Source organism: Diaporthe batatas, assembly GCF_019321695.1.
Source record: "Diaporthe batatas strain CRI 302-4 chromosome Unknown Contig00004, whole genome shotgun sequence".
Classification (NCBI taxonomy): domain Eukaryota; kingdom Fungi; phylum Ascomycota; class Sordariomycetes; order Diaporthales; family Diaporthaceae; genus Diaporthe; species Diaporthe batatas.
The window spans coordinates 2,230,439-2,256,172 of NW_025408551.1; the positions used below are offsets into that span (position 1 = coordinate 2,230,439).

Genomic DNA, 25,734 nt, shown 5'->3' on the forward strand with positions numbered 1-25,734 from the left:
CGTAGCAGGCAAGATAGCCCAGAGTAATTAATTGGGATTGAGTGATGGGAGACATGAGGTCTTGGAAAGACGTGCCAGGCAAGCAGACAGCCGTGAACCTGGCTCCTTCATCCTAGGCTGTGCAAGTACCTTAACTACACTGCGCTACACGCGAGGTGGCCAGGTACCTGGGTACCTAGGTCTCTGTGAGGCAGTGTGAAGAGAACATCAACTTAGGAACATGCAGGTGCATGGCCCACCAAGGTACCTTGGTATATAGACTAGATATTTCAATGCACAGCTTCACTCTAAGAGAGGAAACTAGGTCAGGTTTGCTTCCCATGTTGTCTTGTCACTCTTGGGCCAAATATCGCTGACCATTTGCCAGTCGATAGACGTTCTCACGTAGCGGTAGCAGTTGAGCTCAGCTCGCCCCACCATGGCCGTCCCCTGTCCCGCTGGCACCCTGCAGCCGGCCGAATTTTTGTTTGCTTGAGCTCCCCCAGACCCCTCCGTCTGTCTCCCTGCTGGCAATTCCGACTGAGCGAAGTCTCGACACGTCCATCCCAACTTCAGAGTCCCAGCGTGTTGCCTGTCTCTGGGCCAGCCTGTGATTCCAACACGTCAAGATGTCTCTGAATATCCCCAACGCGCCAAATGCCAACCTCTTCAAGCAGGGTTACAACAAGTAAATCCGCCCACTACACTCGTCTCCTCCATCCACATTGCCCCTTTCCGCGTCTTGTCCATGATATCAAGTGGCCCCCACCACCCCCCCAAGACCCCAAGCAATATCGCAATACTGACCGGTGCTGTTACGCCCCAGCTACGACTCTGAGGATGGCGCCGTTCTCAGGAACATCGACGCCTGCCGCGCCATAGCTTCCACCGTCCAGACCTCCCTGGGCCCCTACGGTCGCAACAAGATCGTCATCAACCACCTGCAGAAGATGATCCTCACCTCCGACGCCGCCACCATCCTCCGCGAACTCGATGTTGTCCACCCCGCCGCCAAGCTGCTGGTCATGGCCAGCCAGCAGCAGGACGCCGAGATGGGCGATGCCACCAACCTGGTCATCGTGCTGGCCGGCGAGCTGCTCAAGAAGGCCGAGGACCTCCTCCGCATGGGCCTCAAGACCTCCGACATCGTCACCGGCTACGAGAAGGCCCAGAAGTTCGCCCTCGAGGCCCTCGAGGAGCTCGAGGTCGACAAGGCCGCCGACATCACGTCGCAGGAGGAGCTCAGCAAGGCGGTCCGGACCGTCATCGCCAGCAAGCAGAACGGCAGCGAGGACTTCCTGGCAGACCTCGTCGCCGAGGCCGTCCTGGCCGTGCTCCCCAAGAACCCCGCCCACTTCAGCGTCGACAACGTCCGTGTGGTAAAGATCATGGGCGGCAGCCTGGAGCAGAGCCGCGTCGTCAAGGGCATGGTCTTCCCCAAGGAGCCCAACGGGTCCGTCAAGAAGGCAACAAAGGCAAAGGTCGCCGTCTACTCGTGCGCCATCGACATCAGCCAGACCGAGACCAAGGGCACCGTCCTGCTGCACAACGCCAAGGAGATGCTCGACTTCACCAAGGGCGAGGAGGACCAGCTCGAGGCGGCCGTCAAGGAGATCCACGACGTCGGCATCCGCGTCATCATCGCCGGCTCCACCGTCGGAGAGCTGGCCATGCACTACCTGAACCGCTACGGCATCCTGGTCATCAAGATCCTGAGCAAGTTCGACCTCCGGAGAATATGCAGAGTCGTCGGTGCGACGCCGCTGGCAAGACTGGGCGCACCCATGCCGGATGAGATGGGCTCTATCGACGTGGTGGAGACCCTCGAGATTGGCGGCGACCGTGTCACGGTGTTCAGACAGGAGGACGAGGTCACGAGGACAGCAACCCTGGTGCTCCGCGGGGCCACCCAGAACCACCTCGACGACATCGAGCGTGCCGTGGACGACGGCGTGAACGTGGTCAAGGCCATCACCAAGGACGCGAGACTCGTGCCAGGAGCCGGCGCAGCAGAGGTCCAGCTCGTCGAGAGGTTACAGGCATACGGTGAGAAGACGCCGGGCCTGGCGCAGTACGCCATCAAGAAGTACGGTGAGGCTTTTGAGGTCGTCCCAAGGAGCATCGCGGAGAGCGCCGGCCTGGACGCCACAGAGGTGTTGAGCAGGCTATACGCCGCACACAGCCGCAAGGACGAGTGGACTACTGGTGTCGACATCGAGGTAAGGAAGGCCGGCTTACAATCCTTGCAATCGTGTGCAGTTCACTGACCAGTCGCGGTAGAACGAGGAGGACACTGGAATCCTGGACGCTCAGGATGCCGGCATCCTGGACCTGATGGTCACCAAGAGCTGGGCGATCAAGCTCGCAACAGAGGCCGCCAGGACCGTCCTCTCAGTGGACCAGATCATCGTGGCGAGGCAAGCCGGTGGCCCCAAGCCCCCAGGACCCAATCCAGTGAGTACCCCACAGCTTCAGCATGACTATGCGCCCCAGAGACTAACATGGCACTACAGAACTGGGACGAGGACTAGGTGTAGAGAACATGAGATTCGGCGGCGGCACCAACGACTGTATATCCACCAAGGCATAGACCCGGGGGGATGGGGCTTAATGCGGAAAATGATATCCAACCGCGTTACCGAGGCATGCGTCGCGTGTTGTGCTTTGATGATGATAGTGGATGTGTCCATAGAAAATAGACTCTCACAACACGATGCATGCGCCAACCAATTGCCCACTGGGACGTCGTTATCGTTTTGCAGACTGATTACACGGTTGCTTCGCACTCTGCACGAGCTATCGGCTTTGAGCGGCTCAACGTCGTTCGTCTCCCCCCGGGGCGTGAGAATGATCCTTCCAACCTCTAGTGTCCATTCCCGCAATATCGTAACAGCTATTCCTTCATCGCCGTACCACACATCAGTCCCACAGTTGAGCCAGAATGAAATGAGCAGCACACCAAAAGTCCCTTCCCGAAGGAGCTCAATCTATCACATGTTGAAAAACCAACATGGAAGAAAATTCAGGAAGACCAATCAAAAATCCCAAAGGAAGGATGGAACCAAGGTCAGAACACAATATTTTTGGAACTATTGTGCGCTTCTCCTTCCTACCCGCCAAGCAGGCAGACAGGGCAAGGCATGCAAGGGGGCGCGGGCACCTTTTGCCCACGATGCAAGATGGATCCTTCTCGGTGGGGAGGAATGCACATATATGCAGCATAGTGTAACCTTCCTCTCCCACTTTTGGCCCCCAGGAGGATCCCGTGTCCGTCGCGCAGCATATGCGCCGCATGAAAAAGGAAGCAGTCCATTGGCTCCTTTGCCCATGTTCTCGCCCTCGCTGGGCCCGGATGGAATTATCTCGCCCCAGCAGGACACTATTGACTGATTGATTGCTACCCTCGCGGCTGCGAGAATCCTGCTGCCACCTGACGGTCGCGAGATACCTAGCCAGGCACCCAATGCAAGGCATGGAACGATGGCATGGCAGGGCAAGGCAACAACCGCTCGAGGGAGCCAGCCCGCGTATCAAGCACTGCGCCTTCCCGTCCATCCTGTCTCGCCGGCGTGACGATAGAGGATCCGAAAAGGCGCACGGCAACGGCAAGCCTCGCCCCCGAGACAGGTTACACCAACCAGCCTGTGTTGAGTCTCGAACAGTTGTAAGCCTCCCGCGCCGCAAGAGTGGGTGGGAGGCTCTGAAAACAGACACCGAGGGGCATGTTGCGGATGTTGTGGTTCCCGAGCCCGGCCCACCTCCCTCCCTCCCACCAATCCATCCACCACTAACTGCAAAGATGGGACACAGATCAAAGGAAGTAGAGAAATAAACAAAGGATCCCATTATCGATCTGACCTCATCCCGCCTCCCCCGCTTGGGCCTCCCCCGGCCCCGTTGGACGCCAGATGTTCCTGGCGCTAATAAGGACCATGACGGAATGCGGCGGCGGCGTTGTGCGGCTCAGCGCTCCAAACATGCGACCTTGCCGCCCGCGACGTCGCGAGGGAGAGAAAGAGAGGCCCAGAAGGATTCTGCCTCACCTTCAACACTACCCCTGGCGGCCGTTTTCCCTCCCTGGCTTGGAAGAAGATACGCCCACCCTCCCCCTCGAGATGAGTGATGTTTGGCGGGTGCCGCCCAGACAGGCAGAAACAAAACAAACTCCCAAGTATATCCTAGCATCCTTGAGGAACCGTGCCGTCTGTCTGTCGCACAGACAAGAAACGCCACGCCACGCCCGTTCATGACGTACCGAGTCTGGCGTAGAGTGCACCCGCCAGAAAAAGAACGTGCCGGCGGGCGGCCGCCCAGACCGCAGCTGGCCGGCGGCTATAAGGATTGCTGGTGGGACACTTGTCTGACCAACTACATACACACACACTTGCCGTGATATGTGAACTCGCAGATAGTTGGGTAGGAACTGCAGCCCGTTGCGACCGATCCCTTTGGGGGGCTCGACCTGTTCGTCCGTCCGCCCGTCCGTCCCTTCTGTCAACTTTGACAGGGCCCCGGGACCGCCGTGAAACGCACCGGCCCAGGCTGTGATAGAAGCTTGTACCCGCTGGCCCCAGGCTGGTGGTGCCATGCGAGGCCGGGCAGTCGTTTTGGGAACCCACGGTGCGGCCGACCCGTTCGTCGCTTTCCCACCCGGGTGGCGCGACAGACGGGAGCAGAAGAAGAAAAAGAAAGAAGGAAAAGGCGGGCCCAGAGAATGACGGGCGGGCAGGAGTCGAGACGTCGGATGTCTCTTCGTCCCACCTTGTGGATTTTCCTCGGCTGATCGTTGACCTGTCGACGGGCCTGATTGTTTTGAAACGCAGGGTTCATGTGGGCTTTGTTATGGAATGTCTTCGGCATAGGTGTTTTATGACTATGCTCGTTTGGTTTTGCCATTGCTTTGCCATTTGTCATCGTCAGGGTGCGGGCGGAGACGGGCCTCATGGCGACTCCGCGCCTTGATTTGGCCTGCCTACTCCTGGGTCACACGCTGGAGAAATTGCGGTTGTTGATGTCATTTAGAAGCATCGCCAAACACTTGGGGTGGGAGAAGTGGCATGGGTGATTTGCTGCCCTGGCCCGAGCATGTCTTGCAATGCCAGGCCTACGGTGTAAGTGCTTCCTGCGAATCACCTTGTATTTCCAAGGGCGATGTCAACGCAGGTCCAGGCCCAGTCGCCATTGGTCAAGAGCGACCGAATCGTCCTCATTAGCACCGAGGATTCCGGAGAGCTGCTTGACACAACCATCAGCCGTGTCCGAATCCGCTCCCACGCAAGGGCCCGTGTTCTACCCTGCTGTGGGAGGCCTGGTGCCACCTGCAGCCTGCCAGCCTGCCAGCCTTTGCTAGCTGTGAGACAGCGACTCTCGACGTCACTGCAGGAGCCCTCACGCGATCACGAGACGCAGCAGCCGCGCGTTTCCCGCCTCACGGCTGACGACCTCGCTTATGCTGCATGTCTGACGCACATATTTCAGCGCTGCATGGGTAGTTTGGCAACCCGGGAGCCAGCCATTATGATGGCTCGTTAAGAGTCGCAGCTGAGGGACAAGGGACAGGACAGAGACGGCAGCCAGAAACAAAGCCTGCAGGGCCATGCCCAACGCATCGCATCAACCCAGCCCTGTTCCCCTACTCACCCTCATCAGCCTGGTCGAGCCCCGCCCGGGTCCCCGGACACCCCGGCGAAGCGTCAAGGTGACAGAGCGGCTGTGAAAAGGCTAGAGAGTCACACCGGGAGGGAGGAATGTCACTGCACGGGCGCCGGAGCCGGGAGTGTCAAGTCCTCTCCTGGCCCTGCTGGACGAGCCGAGCGGTCCTGCAGCCAAGCTGGGTTGGGTGAGCTCAGCGTTGGGCCTGAGGAGCCAGTGCGGTAGTATCGATGAAGGTGTCGACATTGAATCTCACAGTCTGGGCCGGGGTAGGGGGAAATGCCTTGGACGAATGTTTTCACCATGGCAGATGGTTGCGGCGGTGGCCATGACGATGACGATGCTGACGATGGGGGCGGCCATGGTCAGCACTCTCTCCCTGTCTCGCAGATATGCATGGCCCGCTTGCTCCGCGGAACGGACGGGAGCGCTCAGAGAAAAGTATCGTCCCGTGCACGACGTTGGGCAACGACGCCTAAGGTTTGGTCGCAGATGAAGGGTCCCCTCCTAGAGAAAGACAATCTGGCATGAACAGCCAGTCAGTTAGCCGGTCGGCAGACTTGAGTTCCAACCACCAGTCTACACGAGACAGTAGGTTACGATGTGCAGGCTAGAGTACCCAGGCAGGCAAGTTGTTTCCACACGGACCTCTCACTTGTGCGGATTGGGCGCGCTTGCGGCTCTTCCAAGTCCCATGGGAAGAAGCGAGCGAGAGATGACCCAATTGCGACCCTTGGGATCTTCGAAGCCCGAGCCAATCTTTCGCTCTCACCCCACTATCCAGAGAAGGCAAGGAATAGACAAGATCACGACACCCGGGAGGCCGCTTGTCAGATTTTGTGGGCTGGACCCTACAATGAGGTTCTACAACAGGCAGTGGTCTGTCCCTGCAAGCCTGGGCGTTCAGCCGCAGTGGCATGTGAAGTGGTGTCCATCATCATCCGAAAGTCCAGGTGGGCGTCGATCGCTGCCACGTCCGGACATTCCATATTGGCACAAGAAGCGCTGCCCTGTTTTGACGAGAGAGCGTACGTGGTGGCGGCGATGATGATGCTCATGGTGATTATGCGGCTCTGATCTGGGCTATTCTCCACGGCTTGGCCGAGCACGGGCGAGGTCGTGGGGGGTGGAGAATCCTAAGCGAGTTCTCAATTCAGGGGATGTGTGCACCTGGATGGAAATGCCATGGACCTGCTTGATGGTGACCGCCCAGACCCTGAACCGGATTTGGCGAGGACGTGAAGGTTGGACTGGACGGTCCTTGGACGGTCCTTCCTCGGTGACCCCATGTGCATGATGAGCGAGAGTGCATTCTTCTTGACTTGTTCTGGGTGATGCGATCGTGTGCTTGGGTTCGCCCGACCGCCGCTGCGGCCTTCAATCGCATGGCGCCGGTGGGGGGAGCGCTTGGCTTGGCTTAACGGAAATAGAAGCCCGGCCTTCACCGGACCGTGGTTCGGAAGAGAGATGCCAAATTTACTTACTCGTGAAGACGCGTCTGGACTTGTTTGTTTATCACATTGATGTCCTGAATTGGAAGTTTTTTGACATTGGCTGCGTCTTGAATCCCCCGACTTCCTTGTACAAATTTTGACTGATACGAAATCATCGTGGGTGGATGCCAAAAGCAGGCAGAAATGTAACAGCAGTCCTGCCGGATTGCCTTGCCGTTGGCCCCGTCAGTAGAAGTACCTCTTCAAGCGTGACCACGGTTCAACCTGCCAGAGCCACCTGATTCTCGTCATTGGCACGTCGTTGCCAAAGTCTAAATCAAGGAGCCCAGCCTTTGGCTCCTGGGTGGCCGAAGTCGTCAAGTAGCCATCTCGCGCTCGGGCGCATCTTCAGGGTCTACATGAATGGGGACCGTGGTCCACGTGAAAATGATGAATCGGATCGCCTCGACTCATTCTAGTGGGCGTACAAGCAGTCTCGGCAGGTGCTCCGCCAAAAGCGTCGAGCCTGCTCCGCAATAACCTCTGCTCCGCCCGCCTGTTACGGCCAGAAACGAGATTGCCCGCGGTGGGCGATCTCGTAAAGCCTGTTGTACATCGGTTCCCTTTCCAATGACCCAGTCGGGTAGTTTTATTTGGTTTCCCGATCGAGCAACGACGACGAGGTGGGAAGGCGAGGCCACGCCAGCGGTTGGTCCATCGATGGCATGAGACATACATAGTAATGCCCCGGATGGACGGGTGTGTGGGAATATCCAAGGAATTCAATAGTTGCGATCCAATAAGGATCCACACGGAGCTGGACCAACGGTTGTATGCAGGTGTTTCATCGGTGTGCGGAGCACGCTCTCGCTGCCCACGCCGTATAACAGCTGCTATTGTTCCTCCCTGCCGGGCTTGTCACGCTCTCATTTCCCCAGCAGCTTCTGATGGGTCACTATCGTAATTGCTCGGCCGGGAGGATTTTCAACTGGAAGATGAAGTTCGCACGCAGAACAGCTCGCCTCTGTGCTCATAGTCCGCGGGTGCCCAGCTCGGGCCAAGATGTCGACCGCAGGATACCACATCAGGATCTCAAGTACCCACATCGAGTCAAATTAGACGCTTGTCCAATAACTCAAATCGTTCTATTGATCAGGCAGAGAGAGGGTGTGCTCGCGCATAGCCGAACAGGGTCCAAGCAACTACGGCAGTGTGCATTCCCCAGCTGAGCAGGCCGGCAGGACAAACAATTGAGCTCATCGTGCATCCGCTGTCTGTGCACTCGTCAAGATTCCATTTGGACTCGTAGCTGAGGCTGGGTGCTCCCTGATCGATTCCAAGGACGAGGCAGCAACGAGGGCAGCAACGAGCCTGGAAAGACCCGTCCCAGCCTGCCGCCTTATACATGCCCGACATACCCAAGCAGTCGCTCAAGGCTTGGAAGCCGGGGGCCCGGACGCTGGTGTATCACCCTGGGCCGCGGCTTCGACTTGCCGGCAGCCAGGAGGCATCATTCAGCCGAGCATGCCCCCAGGAGGGAAGGGTTCTGTCTTGCTGCCACGTGCTCGATCTCAACTCGCATGACCCAGCCTAAGGGAACATCCAGGCTTTCCCCAAGGCAAGCTTCCCAGGGAGGGTGGGACGCGGCCGCGCACCCGGAGGTTTAGCGTCAGCTGCCTCAGCGAGAGCTGTCGAGCTGTTCATTGGCCAGGCTGCCTGGGCTAGCGATGTGTTCCCGGCTGGATTTCGCGGCGAGGCTGCGACTGGTCTACGACGGGCTGCATCTAAAGTCTCCGACTGTCCCCAGTTTATGGGACTGGCCGCGACGATTGTGAGATGAGATCGGCAACAACGCGCGCAACTAGTGCCTTGGTGGGTGGAAGTGCGGTGCTAGCAGACTGGCAGAGACATTTCGCCGCATTCTAATTCAAGCCTTGTAGGCCCCAAGGCCCCTCCCGTCGTCTCAACCGTGGCGATCATCCAGCCTTGAACCCAGTCTGGTATTGTGACGGGTGATTGGTTGATGGCACTCTGGCACGAGTCTGCCCGCCTGCCCGCCTGTGTGCCCGTCTCGTTCTTAGCCTTGAAGCCATCGCATGGCCTTCAATGCGAGTGGGCCGTATAGCTGGTGCCATTAGAGCTGGTGCTGCCCCTGCAGCAGAACCATAGACCATTGACCACAGCACCGGTGAAGTTGTTTCGTAATTCCATGCGGTATTACTCGACAAGATAGAGACCCTGACTCCTAGCAGACAGGCCGGGGGCGACCAAGGCCGGGCCAGATGGTCGATTCGGCTAGGCAAGTCCTATTCTATGCAACGCTGCGCGGGAGTTGTGCAAGGCATGCAGGGTTTCGCAGGAGGAGTACCCAACCACAGCTGGGACAGCGAGCTCCAACTGGAGACATTCGGGATCCTGCGAGGAACCCGAGGGGTTTTCCGGCGGAAAGAGCTGCTTGTGACAATCATAGCGGCGATGCACTACTTACAGGCCTTTACTCCTCTTGGGAAGCAGTGAGTCGTCGCAAAATAAAATGCCGTCCCCAGGCGTACCAGCGGTCGAGATGGGTCGGGAGCTGCAGGTGACAGGCACGGTGCGGTGGGGAATTGCGACTCGACTTGGTTTTTGCGCTTTCCAAGCTGCAGTGACAGTACCCCGTACGGAGTACATGTCTAGCACATGGTAGTGAGTTTGTACCGAGTGTTGAGTGTTGAGCCAGGGACCATGATCCATGCAGCAAAGCAAGAGAGTGACAGGAGTGACAGACGGCGACGAGGCCTGCAGGTGGCCTGGTGGTGTAGATTTCGGGTGCAGGGGTGGTTGCAGAAGCGTGAAGTGAGCTTATGCCGGCTAAGAAGCAACTTGGCCTCTCTGCTGCCCGTTGCCGTGTAAAACGTGGTGGGCCAGCCGAGAGGCGGTTGCGGAGGGGCCCGAGATGACCACGCAGGGCGCAGTCATTGCCGCATTCCCGCGCGGGAATCTCTTCTCCGCCTGGCCACTGCCTGCCTGCCTGCTCCTTTGATTCGCGAACGTTGGCGACGAGTGTTGGCCAAGGGCTGTCACAAAATCCCCTGGCGCGCGTGTGTGTGTAGGGGGCGAGGCACACACACACACTAGCAGCAGATGAAGAAATGCACAGCGACACTAGTACACGTTGGTTGCTGTGCATATAACATGTCCATGGCACAACCACGATGCGACGATGTGGTAGCGCCTAGGTGCACTGATGCTGGACCGACATTTGACGAACCCACTTGGATGGTAGCTCCACAATACTACCACCCACGCAACGGTCGATCCACCACGGTACAACACTGCCCGCCTCATCGCTTCAGTGATTAACGAGCAGGCGAGTAGGTAACCACGCTAACAAGTGCGTCTGTTCTATGTATGTACTCGACGAGTTTGTGAGTTTTGTTCTCGGCTGGCTCGGCCGGCTGGGCCGGTCTCTGCGAGTCTTGAGGACTTGTTGAAAGCAAGTCAAAGTCACGCACGGCCGGGTCGCTGGCTCGCGTGTGGCGTCATAAGGTGCACCATGTGCGTATCGGATGGGACCAGGACTGGACATGCTCCCAGTCTGTCGGGTTGACAGGCAGACAGGATGCATCCTCCGTGATGCTCGCTCTGCGCAAGCAGCAAGGGGATGGGGCACGCGGTAGAAGCGGTGCTTTTCTCCCGGCCTGCTAGCCCGTCTGGAAGGTAAAGTAAAGGCTTGGGCCAAGACCATCCACGATCCCGGGAGTTGGGAACTGAAGTGTCTTAGACCGCGACGGACCCTTGAACTTGTTGGTCTAGGAACTCGCTCAACTGGCAGAAGTCAAAACAGGGCCCGCTGGCTAGTGCCATTGTGCTCTTCGGCAGCTTGGTGAAGCGTGGACGGCCAGGGCGGCAGACGGCGTGTAGATTTTGTGTCCGTAACCCAAACCCATACGCGCGGCCGAGGTTGTCGGCCTCGAACGTGATGGGCTTGACTGACGTCTCGTCGAGCCAACCCCCAAGCACTTTATCCGTGTATCTGCTGCAGGACGAGGCACGGCAGAGCGAGGGCGTGGGCAAGGGCGAGGGCGTGGGCGTGGCACGGCATGGTCAGGGAATGAGCAAGAGGAGTAGTGACAGCCGTAAGACAGGGCATTATCATAAAGGGCCTGTCGTATAGGAAGGGGTTGGTGGCTGGCCAGCAGCGCTACTGGACGAGGGAAAGTGAGAAGGCTCGTCCCAGACCAGGCCCCAGGCCAATGGGCGTTGGTGCTGCTGCTCACAGCTTGCTTTGCCAGGGCTGGGGTCGCTCCTGCCTTCCCTGCAAAAGACCCCGTCAGCCCGTCTGGTCCCTCCTCCATTCCCAGCCCGTCATCTCCTTCTCCTCTCCAAAGTCGTCCTCCAGCACCAGCACCAGCCCAGCACCAGCAGCGCCCGTGTCGTATCGAGTCTGTCTTGTCACAACCTGCCGGGAGATACTTCCAGCCCAGCAACAAGAGAAGAAAAAAAGAGGAGCCCGCATTTACCCCGTCCACCATTTGAGACGGCCCCTCTTACCGATCACCGCGACACCATTATTTTTCCACCGCTACGGCACCGTGCTCTGCAAGTTAGGACGAAACTATTCGTCCCATCCCATCCCAGGCCACACCCCCTCGGGTACTTGGACGGTAGGCACAATCAAGACACAAGCAGGCACAATCGCATAGGAAGCCGAGGAACTGTGTCCCGCGCTTTATTCTTGTATACTTTCTGAGACATCCGCACGGCTGGACACTCAACAGAGGAGACGGTGATATCCACTTATTATCTAGGGGATCTGCCTAGCACAACCCACCCGCTTATTAGCCGCCCGCCTATGCCCGCCGTTGTCCGTGACTTTGGCCACCGGGACCCAGCTCTGGAATATCGCAATCACGTCCACGCACGGCCAGCCCTGGACTGGACTGGACTGGACGGACTGACTGACTGGCTGGCTGTCTGGTTGTCTGCTGTCATCACTAGCGTTGTGCACGCTACGTACCGAAGCACTGCATACATACCGTTTATACACACACACCACGCACACACGCGTAAGGAGAAGGACAAGGAGAGGCGCTGACATCACAGTCTCCAAGCCAGCCCTCTCTACATCCTGCCACACCCTCCTCCAATCCATCAACTCCCGACGGCACCACCTCGGAAACAGCCAGCTCAGGTCGAGCGGAAAAGTCAGCTTGGGCTGCTTGGGGGTTGCGCACAGAATCCGCCCGGCCAGCTTCAGGTGAACCTTATCACCATCATCGAGCGGAGCGGCCAGCAACCTGCAAGCTTGCCCCCTAACTCACCACCTGCAGCATAGTTGATACGACCCCTCTGAAACAGCCTTCCACCCCGGCTCCACGAGTGTGTGTGACAGCCCACAATTCGCCCAGGACGTCGCCCTGCTAGTCAAGCCACCAGCCCAGGCCGCCAGCGCCCTGTTCTCTGCGGAAACCGTGGTGCCCTTTCCTTTGTCCTGGGTCTGCGTGCGTGCCCGCTTGCCCGCTGTGCCCGCTCGCCTGTCAATCCCATCCCCCCGTTCCACTCATACCCCCCCGGTGGGCTGTCCAGGCTAGGCCAGACCAGACTCGCGGACCACGGGCCAAGCAGGCTCGCTCGCTCGTGGCTTGACAGACAGATCGTCACCTAGCTGGGGTCGTCCCGGGTCAGGCCCCAAGGCACGCAAGCTGCTCAAACTGTCCGCCCTCCTGAAAAGCTTCGGGCCCTCCTGGATCCCAGACCACAGCAGAGCCCACCCTTCGCACACGCCCAGGCCACATAGCGACCCGCCTGCTGTCAAAGGTCCACTTCCCTGAACAAGGGCCGCGCCAACCTGGGGATGCTGTTGCGCGACTCATTTCCACCAGGACAAGGCGCCGCCGCTTAGGCTCATTCAATCCAGGCACAGGCTCAGGCACGGGCACAGGCCACTCGCACCTCCGTAGCCCTTTTTCTATCGCCCGCTCCGGTTTCCATCTCGCCTCCGCCCATATACTTCCATCCCCGGGGCCCATATGTTCAATCGATCCCAAGGGAAACAAGGGAAACAGCAGGGTTTTGCCAAAGAGCAGCGGATCGCCGACGCCCAGCTGGCCAGTCTGAAACAGCTTGGTCTAATCGGCCGCGACAAGAAGGGCTTCGCATCCGCCTGGGGAGGAACCGAGCCGATTACCACTGCCTCCGGCTCTGGTTCTGCGGCGAGGAAGGGGCCCAATTACACATCCATCAAGCCTCCCGGCGACTCAGACAACGGGCCCTCGTTTCCGGAAAAGGGTGAGTTAAGCTTCCACCTTCCTGTCGTTTCCCAAACCTTTCCCCCAGCCACACCAGGCGCCCTCTTTTGCCTCATTGCCTATTGCTCCTGTCGGAATCCCACCCCTCGCGCCTCGACCACCCCCTCGCCTCCTCCCGCCCGGCGAGGTCCACGTTCGAGCCCGCGCCGTGGTCCTGCCTCCAGCTCCTCGAACCTCGGGGCACGGTGACGCGACCGTGCCAGATCACAAAGGCTAACCCCCCTTTTCCCCGACCACAGGCCATTCCATCGCCGCTGGGACTCTACGACCGCCCTCGCACCGTTCCTCCCGTTCGACTGGCTCAATTGGATCCCGCGAAGGTGCTCTGCGAGCGAATACAACCTCCAACTTTGGCATGATGAATGCAGACAGGAGCCGGACCCGGAGGGAGCGTACCTTTGTGGGCGCCGAATGTGCCGTCTGCGAGGAGCCACTGGAACACACCCTCCGCGGGGAGCGAATACTACAGTTCTCATGCTCCCACGTTTCGCACGAGGCATGCTTCTACGAGTTCATCCGGGAGTTCGAATCGCAATACTGCCCAACATGCAACGCACCCCTCCACCTAGACACGAGCCGTGGTGGCAATGTCCTCGACATTGGTATGTCCCCCATCTTCAGGTGACACCGTCGTTAGGAGGGCCACTGACCGTACTACACAGAGAAAATCAGTAACATGGTCCGCTCCGTCTCCGTCAACGATACGAGATCGACAAACGCGCCTACCCCGGCAGCCGCCCCGGCGCCTGCGCCGGCACCAGCTCCGCCATCCGTAGAATGGAATGACCACAATGCCCGCCCACCCAGCCGGGGCTCGGCTGCGAGACAACCACCGATGGGCCCCCTGCCGACTCCGTCGCGCGGCAGCCTCCGAGACAACAACTCGGACAGATACGCGGGAGGACGGATAGGGCACATGCGCAGCGACAGTGAGGCCACGGGCATGACTGGGGTTGCCTCTTCCGGCGGCTATCCCGAGACAACACAGAGCGGGCCACCGCGCCGTCACGACTACGACCTGCAGGCCATGGAAACAAGCCTTGCCAGCCCGAAGGCCGTTGCGAGGAATCCAATCCCAGCTCCGACCGTCACGGTGCGATCCGAGTTCCCTACGATCAACCGGTCAAGACAGCAACAGACCCTCACCTGTCTTGTCACTGTCGAGGTTCCTGACAACAAATGGAGGCCCGACCCCGACGACATCCAGTCTGCCCCACCGATGCCACATCAGAGGATCGAGGACCAGTTCCCCCAGAGGCCACCGTCTCCGGCACAGAGCGCTCCTCGTTTCTACCCGTACGAGTCGGCTGAGGTTCTGGAGGAGATGACAGAGAACCTGCGAAATCGCGTCGACAATTGGCATGGGCTTGACTTCAGCCGCTTTGGGAAACTGCGGTTGTACGGCACTCTGCGGGTCGGCAAGGACAAGCTCTCATGGCAGGAGCTGGAATGCTTCCTCTTCGCCGAGATGCTCATCTGCGTCAAGGAGAAGAAGAGCTCAGCCCCACCGCCGCAATGGGACGACGGCTCGCCACGCAAGACTACGAGATGCACTCTCAAGGGCTCAATCCTGATCAAGAAGCATCTGAACGAGGTTTCCGACGCCGGGAGCATCGACGAGAACATCCTGACACTCAGCCTATCTGTTGCAGAGCTACCCCAGTTCCACCTGCGTTTTGAGAACCGCAACCAGCTCAAGCTGTGGCAGCAAGCTCTGCTGGACTTGAACGCGGTTGAGACGTCGCCTGTGCGCAGCCCTGACTATGAACGTGGCGAGTTCTCGGGCGAGGACGAGGAAGACTGGCGGAGGGACTCTACCAGGCCGCAGAGGGTTTCGTCGGTCGCTTCTTCGTGGGGCGGTGCAAGGTCCGCCACCACCGCGCCGACCGATTACACGACATTCCAAAGAAGCCCCCTCATGGCCTCGGTACACGTCCCCATCGATGTGGTCGTGGTCGTGCCCATCTCGTCATCCATGCAGGGTGTCAAGATCAACCTCGTTCGGGATGCCCTCCGATTCATGGTGTACACCCTGGGCGAGAGGGATCGCATGGGCCTGGTGACATTTGGCTCGGGCGGCGGAGGTGTGCCTATTGTTGGCATGACTACAAAGGCCTGGCCCGGCTGGAGCAACGTCTTGTCGTCGATCAAGCCCGTCGGGCAGAAGAGCCACCGCGCCGATGTCGTCGAAGGGGCGAACGTGGCAATGGATCTTCTGATGCAGCGCAAGTACAACAATCCGGTCGCCACTATTATGCTCATCAGCGACGCATCAACATCAGACGCCGACAGTGTTGACTTCGTTGTATCAAGAGCCGAGGCTGCCAAGTAAGTTGCACACCATCACCATTTTGCTGGACGTGTTTACTAACGGTCCTAGAATCACCATCCACTCCTTTGGTCTCGGAATGACACACAAGCCCGACACCATGATTGAGCTGTCGACCCGGACAAAGGCATCGTACACATACGTCAAGGATTGGATGATGCTTCGCGAGTGCCTGGCCGGCTGCCTGGGCTCCATGCAGTCGCTCTCGCACCAGAACGTGAAGCTCAAGCTCAAGTTGCCCGAGGGCTCGCCTGCCAAGTTCCACAAGATCAGCGGCGCACTGCAGATCACCAAGCGTGCAACCGGCAGAGATGCAGAGGCTTCCCTCGGCGACTTACGGTTCGGTGACAAGCGGGATATCCTTGTCCAGCTAGTCATCCTGCCAGACAATTCAACCCAGGAGACACTGCCCCAGGATGCCTGGGAGAGCATCGTGTCCGGGCTTGAGGCCCTGGGGGGCCCGGTCGAGCAAGAGGACCAAAGGGCCGTGTCCGTTGAGGAGGTCCCCCTGATCCAGGCGGATCTCACCTGGGGCGATATCCTGAGGGACGGGGCTGCTATGCACCTCCCACGGCCCTCGCTGCTTGCCATCACAATGTTGCCGACCAGCTCCAACAAGAAGTCGTGGAACGGCACACCGCCCATCCCGCCGCACCCACACATTGTGCAGCGCCGCATGGAGCTACTCACCTCAGATATGCTCACACGAGCACTCACCCTGGTAAGCAGGGGACAGCATGACAGGGCCCACACGCTGCTGAACGAGACCCGTTCGATCCTAAAGGGTCTGGGCAAGGGCGGCCTGCCACCAGTGCCCAACATGCCGCCCAAGTCGAACCCGTCTACACCGCATACGGGCCAGAATGACGCCTCGCCCACCACCGCTCTTACGCCCGACCGAAAGAACACGCCATCTCCTTCGGCCTCGGCGACCTCATCTGCCGCGAACGGCGGCTTCCAGCCCTCTGCTATCCCACGGAGCCGGTCCAACGATGGCATCGGCCTTGGCAGCATGGGCACGGCTGCCGGCATCGACGCCACCACCGTCGCGGCGCTCGATGCCGAGCTCGAATCGTCACTCGAATGGATCAACCACCCGGCTGTGTTCGGGCGCGACAGCCGCAAGGCGGTCCTGCAGGCCATCGGGGTGATCTCGTCGCAGAGGGCATTCACGGTCCGCACGCCGATCGAGGCGCTGTGGGCGGCCCGCGTCACGGGCGTCAAGAAGCTGACGGAGAAGAGCCGAGAGTGGCGCGACGAGGGCGGCGGCGAGGGAGGCATCACAGAGGAGGCGTAGACAGCGTTCCCTTCTAGCCTGCCATGTAATGATTGATTTTATTCGCAGCTCCCCCATATCCTGCGGGGGGGCAGTGGGGCCGACAACAAGTTATGGGTTTTTCTTGGTTTATGGCTTTTTATATTGGGAAAAAAGATACCACTTGACACGTTGGATGTTGTCTTACTTATTCTTACTCACTGGGAACTCGAAACTGCCCACATATGCGGACTTGTTATATACACACAATAGCAACACTGGCTGGTCTCGGTCAGTTGGGGGGGGGTCACTTGGTCTTTACATTCAGGTCCCTGGCTCAGGATCAATCTGGTGGCGGGGAGAGGTCCCCAGGGGGGAGATGCGAAAGGGGCTTTTCTACCGGACAATATTGGCGGCGGTGGGATTTGGTTTTCCAGACGGGGATCTCGTGCATGATTTGATGTCTCATTCCATTATACTGGGGATGTTCCTGTGAGGCCCAGGAGGGATCACTCGTCCTCGTTGGCTCACATATTCTGCGTTGTGGTTGCTGTTGATATATTGGTTCACTGCGCCTCTCCATTTTATGAGAGGCACTCATGACACGGCCTGCTTCATAAACAATTCATTCAAATCGATGTCTTACCTGATGATAACATTGTGTGCGGTCTCACAGCGCCTCTTTTGTTCCTTGTGATGGAAAAGAACAGGTGCATGGCCCTGGGAACGGTCGTGCTCCATTTTCTCCATGTTGTGCACCATGTCGCCTCGGGACTGCGTCGCCTTCAAGGTTCTGATGCAAAATGGCGGGTCTGCTGCAACCTTATTTTGTGCTGGGCCTGTCACGGGGTGGTGTACCCGGGTGGTTGGAACAGGTTCAGACTTGTTTCTCGGCTGTCTCACGCACGAGTAAACAAGCCGGTGGTCAGGTCGCAGGTAGAGGGATTTGACCCCGAACCATCCGGGCAGAGCCGTCTGTCTGCATCACTCCGTAGGGCGATGGCAGGAACACGAATATGCGTTATGCGTACGTGGCTGAGGGGGGCTGTTCTCTGGTGTCCTTCGCCACTTAATACATTGAGCGACGGAACCCAAGACTGCGAGACAGTGAACGGTGGGGGGGGCTATGCTCGGCTTCCTCTTGAGACACAGCAGCCCCTCTCTGTGACACTGGAGATGTCTGTGGATGACAGACCGACAGGCGACGCAAGTCTGGTTACCCGAAGGACTGACCGAGCGAGCAGACCGGCAGCCCATAGCGTCTGTGTACTTGGGATATATGCAGGGCTTGAGATGTTGCTGGAGGTGTAGAGGAAGAGACACAGGCAGAGTCAGTCAGGTCAGCCATGGACGACGCTAATGAGGCTAACCTAACCCAACAACCCACTGCATCTCGCCAGCCTTTTTGGTGGGCATCGGGTTGTGGGTACCATTTATTATACGAAGGGCGGACCTTGGGGGTCGCCATGCTGTTTTTAGCAATTGGCCGCTGACACGGACAGTGAACTGCGACCACCTCACAGACAAACACGTAACCATGTAGACTAGACAGAAAGGAGAGAAAGACTGGTTGAGGGAGGTCTTTGTGCCGAATGACTGAATGACTAGCCAGGCCGGCTGCACCAGGGCTTGGAAACAAGCAGGACAGACATGGCAGCAGAGGACCTCGGGGGCAGGATCGGTAAATAAAGTACTGTGGTAGCACTCGTCTCCCCTACCAAGACCCCGAGACTCTGGAGGAGCAGATCCGCCGCGATCTAGGAGGGCTGTGCGTTTACGGGGCGGCAGGGAATCCAGGGCAGTGACTTTACCTCTGGGCTGGCAGGGCTGCTGGTGCACGCTAATAGTACGGAGCACAGCTCGAGACTGGATGACTGACTGCCCAGGTGGTTGGTTGGTTCGTCACTACTGCAGCTGCTTGCATTACCTCGCCCGAAGTGCCTACCTGCCCGCTTACAAGGATCGGCAGGCCAAGGCAGGTGCAACCAGACACGAAGGCTGTGCCGTCCCTCCTAACGAAATCATCGACAATTTGCTGGCTCTTGCAGTGCCTTGGCCCTGGCTTACTGCCACTCACCTCACATTACCTCACCTCACCTCAGCTTTGCCCACACGTTGATCCCTCTCTCTGCCGTTGCACAACTGACCTGTGGTCGTCCCTACCTCTGGCATCACCGCGATCCAGGTGCACGCCGCACAACCCGAAACAACCGTTGCCGACCCGTCGCCAGTGCTACCACCATCACCACCGCCACGGCCAGACCAAACAACCAACCCACCATCCCTAGAGTGCCATCATTACTACCTCAACGGCGCGCCCTCTTTGATGCCCTCCTTACTGGTTCCTCCCCGCTCCTCCCCGGATGCCGCCCAACGCCAGTCTGCGCGCTCCTGACTCTAGAATCGCCCAATTGCCATGGCTGGCAAACCTCCTTACGGGGGACCATCGCAGCACGACGACCTGCTGCTCGACCTCGACGACCAGCCCGTCTACAGCCAGGGCCAGCGCTCTGCCCTGAACGATGACGACCTCCTCGCCTCTGACGCATACGACCACGATGGCGCCCAGCCACGGCCCTCCGTCTCCTACGACGATTTCGTCGGCGGCGCCCAGCCATCACATTCCTCCCTAGCCTCGCCGCAGCTCTCCTCGCCCCCAGACTCCGGGAGGCCCGCCGGCCCATACACCGACCGCGGGACCAGGCAGTACAGCCAGACCTCCGAGCTTGGCAACTACCAGCGCTACGCCGACGATGAGATTGACGACTTCGCCGACGACGGCGCTCACTACTACCAGCACGGGAGCAGCCCCGGCGCGCCGGCCGGCTATCAATCGCAGGGCCGGAGCACTGCAAGGAACAGGAACAGCGTGTTGGGTCTCGGCGGCGGCATAGTAGGCCGCGCAAAGAACATGCTGGGCATGGGCCAGGGCTACTCCGAGATGGACCTCCCGCTCACCGAGCCGGGCGCACAGCGGGCCGGATCCGCCGCAGGCGCCGACGCGCATCCCAAGTCGGCCAAGAAGGGCTTCGACATGGGCAACTTCAAGTTCGGCTTCGGCCGTGGCAAGCCAGACCCCTCGACGCTGGGGCCGCGCATCATCCACCTCAACAACCCCCCGGCAAACCAGGCGAACAAGTACGTCGACAACCACGTGTCCACCGCAAAGTACAACGTCGCCACCTTCCTGCCAAAGTTCCTCTTCGAGCAGTTTTCAAAATACGCAAACGTCTTCTTCCTTTTCACCTCCGGGCTACAACAGATACCCAACCTCTCACCCACGAACCAATACACCACCATAGGACCTCTGATCGTCGTGCTCCTGATCTCCGCCGGCAAGGAGCTAGTCGAGGACTACCGGAGGAAGCAGGCCGACAAGACCCTGAACATGTCCAAGGCCAGGGTGCTGCGCGGGTCCGAGTTCACAGACGCGAAATGGATCAATGTGGCGGTTGGCGACATCGTCCGGGTCGAGTCCGAGGAGTCATTCCCCGCCGATCTTGTGCTGCTTGCCAGTTCCGAGCCCGAGGGCCTCTGCTACATCGAAACCGCGAACCTCGACGGGGAGACCAACCTGAAGATCAAGCAGGGTCTGCCCGAGACCGCCGCCCTGGTCAGCTCGAGCGACCTCGGCCGGCTCGGGGGCAAGATCAAGTCTGAGCAGCCCAACAGCAGCTTATATACGTACGAGGCGACGATGACGATGCAGGCGGGTGCCGGGGAGAAGGAGCTGGCCCTGAACCCGGAGCAGCTGCTCTTGCGTGGCGCGACGCTGCGAAACACCCCGTGGATCCACGGTGTTGTCGTCTTTACCGGCCACGAGACGAAACTGATGCGTAACGCGAATGCTGCCCCGATCAAGAGGACCAAGGTCGAGAAGCAGATGAACCTGTTGGTGCTGATGCTCGTCGGCACCCTTCTTATCCTCAGCATTGTGTGTACCGTCGGTGATCTCATCATGCGCAGTGTCGAGGGCAGCGCTTTCGGGTATCTCGAGTTGACTCCTCTGACAAGTGCCGGCCTGGTCGCGAGACAATTCGCCCAGGATATGGTTACCTACTGGGTTCTCTTCTCTGCGCTTGTGCCCATCTCCTTGTTCGTCACGGTCGAAATGGTCAAGTACTGGCATGGAATCCTCATCAACGACGACCTCGACATGTATTATGACAAGAATGACACCCCCGCCAATTGTCGGACTTCTAGTCTGGTGGAAGAACTGGGGATGGTCGAATATGTGTTCTCGGACAAGACGGGCACGCTGACCTGCAATATGATGGAGTTCAAGCAGTGCTCGATTGCCGGTGTCATGTACTCGGAGGACGTACCAGAGGACAGGCGGGCTACCGTACAGGATGGTGCCGAGGTTGGTATTCACGATTTTGCGCGACTCCGCGAAAACACGACCTCGCACGAGACGGCACCTGTCATCGAGCATTTCCTGGCTTTGCTGTCCACCTGTCATACCGTTATCCCCGAGAACGACGGCGCGGGCAACATCAAATACCAGGCTGCGTCGCCTGACGAGGGTGCGCTGGTCGAAGGTGCAGCCTTGCTTGGGTACAAGTTCACTGCCCGCAAGCCGCGCTCCGTCATCATCGAGGCGGGCGGCCAGAGTTACGAGTACGAGCTTCTCGCCGTCCTCGAGTTCAACTCGACAAGAAAGAGGATGTCAACAATCTTCCGGTGTCCCGACGGCAAGATCCGCTGCTACTGCAAGGGTGCAGATACCGTCATCCTGGAGCGGCTGAACGACAACAACCCGCATGTGGAAGCGACACTCCAGCACCTAGAGGAGTATGCCTCAGAGGGCCTGCGGACCCTCTGTCTCTCCATGCGGGAGATCCCCGAGCAGGAGTTTCAAGAGTGGTATGGCATCTTCGACAAGGCGTCCACGACCGTGGGCGGAAACCGTGCCGACGAGCTGGACAAGGCGGCAGAGCTCATCGAGAAGGACTTTTTCCTCCTGGGGGCGACCGCTATTGAGGACCGGCTGCAAGACGGAGTCCCCGAGACCATCCACACCCTCCAGCAGGCAGGCATCAAAGTCTGGGTCCTGACGGGCGACAGGCAGGAGACTGCCATCAACATTGGCATGAGTTGCAAGCTCCTTAGCGAGGACATGATGCTGCTCATCGTCAACGAGGAGTCTGCCGCCGCGACCCGGGACAACCTCCAGAAGAAGATTGAAGCCATCAGGACTCAAGGCGACGGGACGATCGAGACGGAGACATTGGCCCTCATCATTGACGGAAAGTCGCTCACCTACGCTCTCGAGAAGGACATGGAGAAGCTGTTCTTGGACCTGGCTGTTATGTGCAAAGCCGTCATCTGCTGCCGTGTCTCGCCCCTACAGAAAGCCCTCGTCGTCAAGGTGGTCAAGAAGTATCAGAAGCAAGCCATCACCCTCGCTATCGGCGACGGTGCCAACGATGTCTCCATGATTCAAGCGGCACACATCGGCGTCGGTATCAGCGGTCTGGAAGGTCTCCAAGCAGCGCGAAGCGCAGATGTGTCAATAGCCCAGTTCCGGTTCCTCCGCAAGCTGCTCCTGGTGCACGGCGCATGGAGCTACCACCGCGTGAGCAAGACGATCTTGTTCTCGTTCTACAAGAACATCACGCTGTACCTGACGCAATTCTGGGTGAGTCCTGCACACTCAATCGTGCACACAACATTACTTGTCCCCGGCTAACACAACAAACAGTACACATTCCAGAACGTATTCTCAGGTGCCATCATCTACGAGTCCTGGACACTGTCCCTCTACAACGTCTTCTTCACCGTCCTGCCCCCCTTGGCCATGGGTATTCTGGATCAGTTCGTCTCTGCCCGACTACTCGACCGTTATCCTCAGCTTTACAACCTGGGCCAGAGCAACCAGTTCTTCCGCCTGCGGGTGTTCGTCTCGTGGATCGCCAATGCCGTCTACCACTCCCTCATCCTTTACATCTTCGGCGTCCTCCTCTGGCCATGGGACCTGGTGCAGGGCGACGGCAAGCTGGCCGGCCACTGGGTGTGGGGCACGGGGATGTACGGCGCGGTCCTTCTCACCGTGCTGGGCAAAGCTGGACTCGTGACAAACAACTGGACAAAGTACCACGTAATAGCAATACCTGGTTCGATGGCCTTTTGGATTGCCTTCATCGCGGCCTATGCGACCGTGGCACCCATGGTCAGGGTATCGGAGGAGTATTTCGGCACAGTGCCGCGGATATTCACGAGCCCTATCTTCTGGCTGCAGATACTGGTCCTGCCGGTGCTGTGCCTGCTACGCGATGTAGGATACAAGTATGCGAAGCGCATGTACAAGCCGCAGAACTATCACCACATCCAGGAGATCCAGAAGTACAACATCCAGGACTACAGACCAAGGTTTGTCCTCACCCTTGACTCCTGCCACCGGTTTGGTAGCCTTTTGCTAACGGATTGTGCGTCAACAGGATGGAGCAATTCCAAAAGGCTATCCGCAAGGTACGACAGGTACAGCGGATGCGCAAGCAGAGAGGCTACGCCTTCTCGCAGGCGGACGAGTCTCAGACGCGCGTGCTCCAGGCGTACGACACGACGCAGAACAGAGGAAGGTACGGAGAGATGGCCTCGTCACGGCCACATTAGAGAGGCGAAATGGGGTTGTAATGATAGAGATGGGGGTTGTGAACATGAACGGAGGAGGAAGAGGAGAAAGAAGAAGATGGTGGGAGGGAGAGAGGGAGGAGCACACAAAGCTGCGAGCAACGAAGTGCAAATTACCTGCTGTTGTGTTTCTCCTCTTGCCTGTCTCTTCCCAACCCAGCCCTTTTTCGGTTATAATGTACACTTGCATGATGATGACGAGATTTGGGGTCCGGGCCAGCCAACCACCAACCAAGCATGCGTGGTTGCGGATCCTGATGTTACGACAACACAACACAACACAAACCAAACCAAACATATACATACATATCCAAAACACAGCGGCCCATTGTGGGCAAGAGGGCTTTCCTATTCTTCATGGGTGCGGAGGTGTGGCGGTCTGGCTGTTCCTGGCTGTGTGAAGTGATTCAGGACTGGTGTGGTGTGGTGATTCCTTTCGCCGTGCTCGTTCATCGCTGGGATGCTCTCGGCCCTGGTCACCCACCGTATTACCTCTTGCCTTTGTGTTTTTGTTTTTTCCGTTTCTTGATTCATCATTGGGATACTCTGGGTTGTGTTGATTTCTTGTTTTATTCCCCCATGGGAGAGGGTAGGCAGGCGTACAGGGTAGGGGCTATGTTGAAGAAAAATCTTATCTTCTACCTTGCTTTTTATGCGGGCATTTTTGTGGCGTGCTTGTTGGTTTGTGGGTGCATTGGGGAGCGTGGGGAGGTGGGGGGTGGATGGGATGGGAGGAGATGGTAAGGCGAGGGGAGGCAAGGGGAGGGGAGGCAAGGGGAGGGGAGGCGAAGGGTTAGCAAGGCTTGAATTGATGTGAATAAGCCATCATTCTTTTCTACTAGGTTTTTGAACTCTGTGTATGTGAATGTTCCCTTGCTCAAGCCGGCATTGCTAAGAGGGTGAACGTCATGTGCTGGGGTGGGGAGGTCCAGCTCTAGAGGTGACGCTTGGATGTAGTGACAAGGCTTTTCTATATTTCCATGCGAAACTGTTTGTTGCCACTTTGACTCTCTAGGTCATGTTGTGCCACATGGGTGGTTTGAGATGTCGCTCAAGTCTCTGTGCTTTGTGTATTTGCTGAGTGGGACGGCCCAAACATTGGACCGGCCGACTTGGTCGTGTTCCCAGAGCCCCAACATAGTACTTCCAGACCTTCAGCAAGGGCCGGTTTCTCCAGAGCTGGCTGGGTGGGTCAGTTGAAATGGAGGCCAAGGAATCTTGGCAGAGAGTCTTTTCTTAAAGCTGCCATGCTTTTCAGCCTGTGGACTCTCTGCTGTGTCATGCCAGCCAGATCTTCACCCATCCATCACATGGCGATGAGGACATCTCCTAGCTCTCCCACCCTGCTCTTCGACAGCACATTGACTCCCCATCATACTTCAACAAGGTCTAATGGCCGGCCGTTATCTTTTGTTTAGTGGATAAGACAACCCGGGAGTTTATCTTGTTTGTAACAATGAAAGCCGTGCTCTCCCCCTTGAAATTGTCGCGGTACGGCAAGCTGGAGTACATCTGGGACTGTGATGCTGGGAGTTGGGCGGGATAGATGATGGACGACCAGCTGCTGCTGATTTGAGTTGGCCTGCTTTGCTAGACACAGCCCAAGACTCGTTTCAGTCTGCGACTAGGCTGTTGGGATAGGGAAGGTTGTCCAAACCTGCATCTTGTATACCGGTGAATGTGTGAGATCCAGCACTTGAGGTCTCTTACAATCCGAGACAGCCCGTTAGAGTGCGACTAGCAATAACAGGCCGAGTGCACATTTTGGTATCAGTAAGGACAGGGACGGCAAATGAGAACGGTGTTTGGCTGTCAAGACATGTTCACTATCTTTGGAAATCAAGTGCAGGCAACCAGCTGTGGAGTCAGCGCTGAGCCTTGAGTCCTGAAAAGACGCTGACATTGACTTGTGGGTGGGTCTGCCAGCTCCTGTTAGTCTGGGCTTTGAAGCCAGTGTAGCATTGTTCTGGGTAGTCCTTTCTGCCTTGCAGCTGGCATGGCAAGACACAATTCAAATCATAGGTGTCCAAACAGCCATTTGTTTATAACGGAGTGCAGAGTGGAGTGACTTCTAGCAACTGGCACTTGCTGGCGGGCTTGTCCATCTACCCAGGCAGGTACTTCTTTCGAGACGGGCACAATCTCCACAACCTCTTTGGCAAC

The 25,734-nt window shown here is 58.2% G+C and overlaps 4 protein-coding genes across 4 annotated transcripts; 3 read left to right on the forward strand and 1 right to left on the reverse strand.

Moving 5' to 3' along the window:
- Positions 1 to 311: 311 nt before the first annotated feature.
- On the forward strand, positions 312 to 4,041 carry KVR01_004278 (chaperonin-containing T-complex subunit CCT8). Its single transcript, XM_044790860.1, has 4 exons — positions 312 to 667; positions 806 to 2,198; positions 2,260 to 2,433; positions 2,493 to 4,041. The coding sequence occupies exons 1-4, from the start codon at positions 609 to 611 to the stop codon at positions 2,508 to 2,510; spliced, it is 1,644 nt and encodes a 547-aa protein (XP_044646442.1). The 5' UTR covers positions 312 to 608; the 3' UTR covers positions 2,511 to 4,041.
- Positions 4,042 to 4,112: 71 nt separating this feature from the next.
- On the reverse strand, positions 4,113 to 5,719 carry KVR01_004052 (uncharacterized protein). Its single transcript, XM_044794653.1, has one exon. The coding sequence runs from the start codon at positions 4,921 to 4,923 to the stop codon at positions 4,474 to 4,476; it is 450 nt and encodes a 149-aa protein (XP_044646216.1). The 5' UTR covers positions 4,924 to 5,719; the 3' UTR covers positions 4,113 to 4,473.
- A 5,540-nt stretch (positions 5,720 to 11,259) lies between these two features.
- KVR01_004711 (uncharacterized protein) lies at positions 11,260 to 18,552 on the forward strand. Its single transcript, XM_044791735.1, has 4 exons — positions 11,260 to 13,334; positions 13,594 to 13,956; positions 14,017 to 15,682; positions 15,735 to 18,552. Exons 1-4 carry the CDS (start codon positions 13,076 to 13,078, stop codon positions 16,978 to 16,980), a joined length of 3,534 nt encoding a protein of 1,177 aa, XP_044646875.1. The 5' UTR covers positions 11,260 to 13,075; the 3' UTR covers positions 16,981 to 18,552.
- Positions 18,553 to 18,940: 388 nt separating this feature from the next.
- KVR01_004158 (aminophospholipid-translocating P4-type ATPase DRS2) lies at positions 18,941 to 24,271 on the forward strand. The gene is made up of 3 exons (XM_044786650.1): positions 18,941 to 22,579; positions 22,643 to 23,310; positions 23,379 to 24,271. The coding sequence occupies exons 1-3, from the start codon at positions 19,355 to 19,357 to the stop codon at positions 23,551 to 23,553; spliced, it is 4,068 nt and encodes a 1,355-aa protein (XP_044646322.1). The 5' UTR covers positions 18,941 to 19,354; the 3' UTR covers positions 23,554 to 24,271.
- Positions 24,272 to 25,734: the final 1,463 nt, after the last annotated feature.

Coding starts and splice junctions, on each gene's coding strand:
- KVR01_004052 (XM_044794653.1), bottom strand. CDS start 4,923: ATGAGGCCCGTCTCCGCCCGCACCCTGACGATGACAAATGGCAAAGCA.
- KVR01_004711 (XM_044791735.1), top strand. CDS start 13,076: ATGTTCAATCGATCCCAAGGGAAACAAGGGAAACAGCAGGGTTTTGCC. Junction 13,957..14,016: donor TGGCAATGTCCTCGACATTG/GTATGTCCCCCA, acceptor CGTACTACACAG/AGAAAATCAGTAACATGGTC. Junction 15,683..15,734: donor TCAAGAGCCGAGGCTGCCAA/GTAAGTTGCACA, acceptor TAACGGTCCTAG/AATCACCATCCACTCCTTTG.
- KVR01_004278 (XM_044790860.1), top strand. CDS start 609: ATGTCTCTGAATATCCCCAACGCGCCAAATGCCAACCTCTTCAAGCAG. Junction 668..805: donor TTCAAGCAGGGTTACAACAA/GTAAATCCGCCC, acceptor GTTACGCCCCAG/CTACGACTCTGAGGATGGCG. Junction 2,199..2,259: donor CTACTGGTGTCGACATCGAG/GTAAGGAAGGCC, acceptor CAGTCGCGGTAG/AACGAGGAGGACACTGGAAT.
- KVR01_004158 (XM_044786650.1), top strand. CDS start 19,355: ATGGCTGGCAAACCTCCTTACGGGGGACCATCGCAGCACGACGACCTG. Junction 22,580..22,642: donor TGTACCTGACGCAATTCTGG/GTGAGTCCTGCA, acceptor CACAACAAACAG/TACACATTCCAGAACGTATT. Junction 23,311..23,378: donor ATCCAGGACTACAGACCAAG/GTTTGTCCTCAC, acceptor GTGCGTCAACAG/GATGGAGCAATTCCAAAAGG.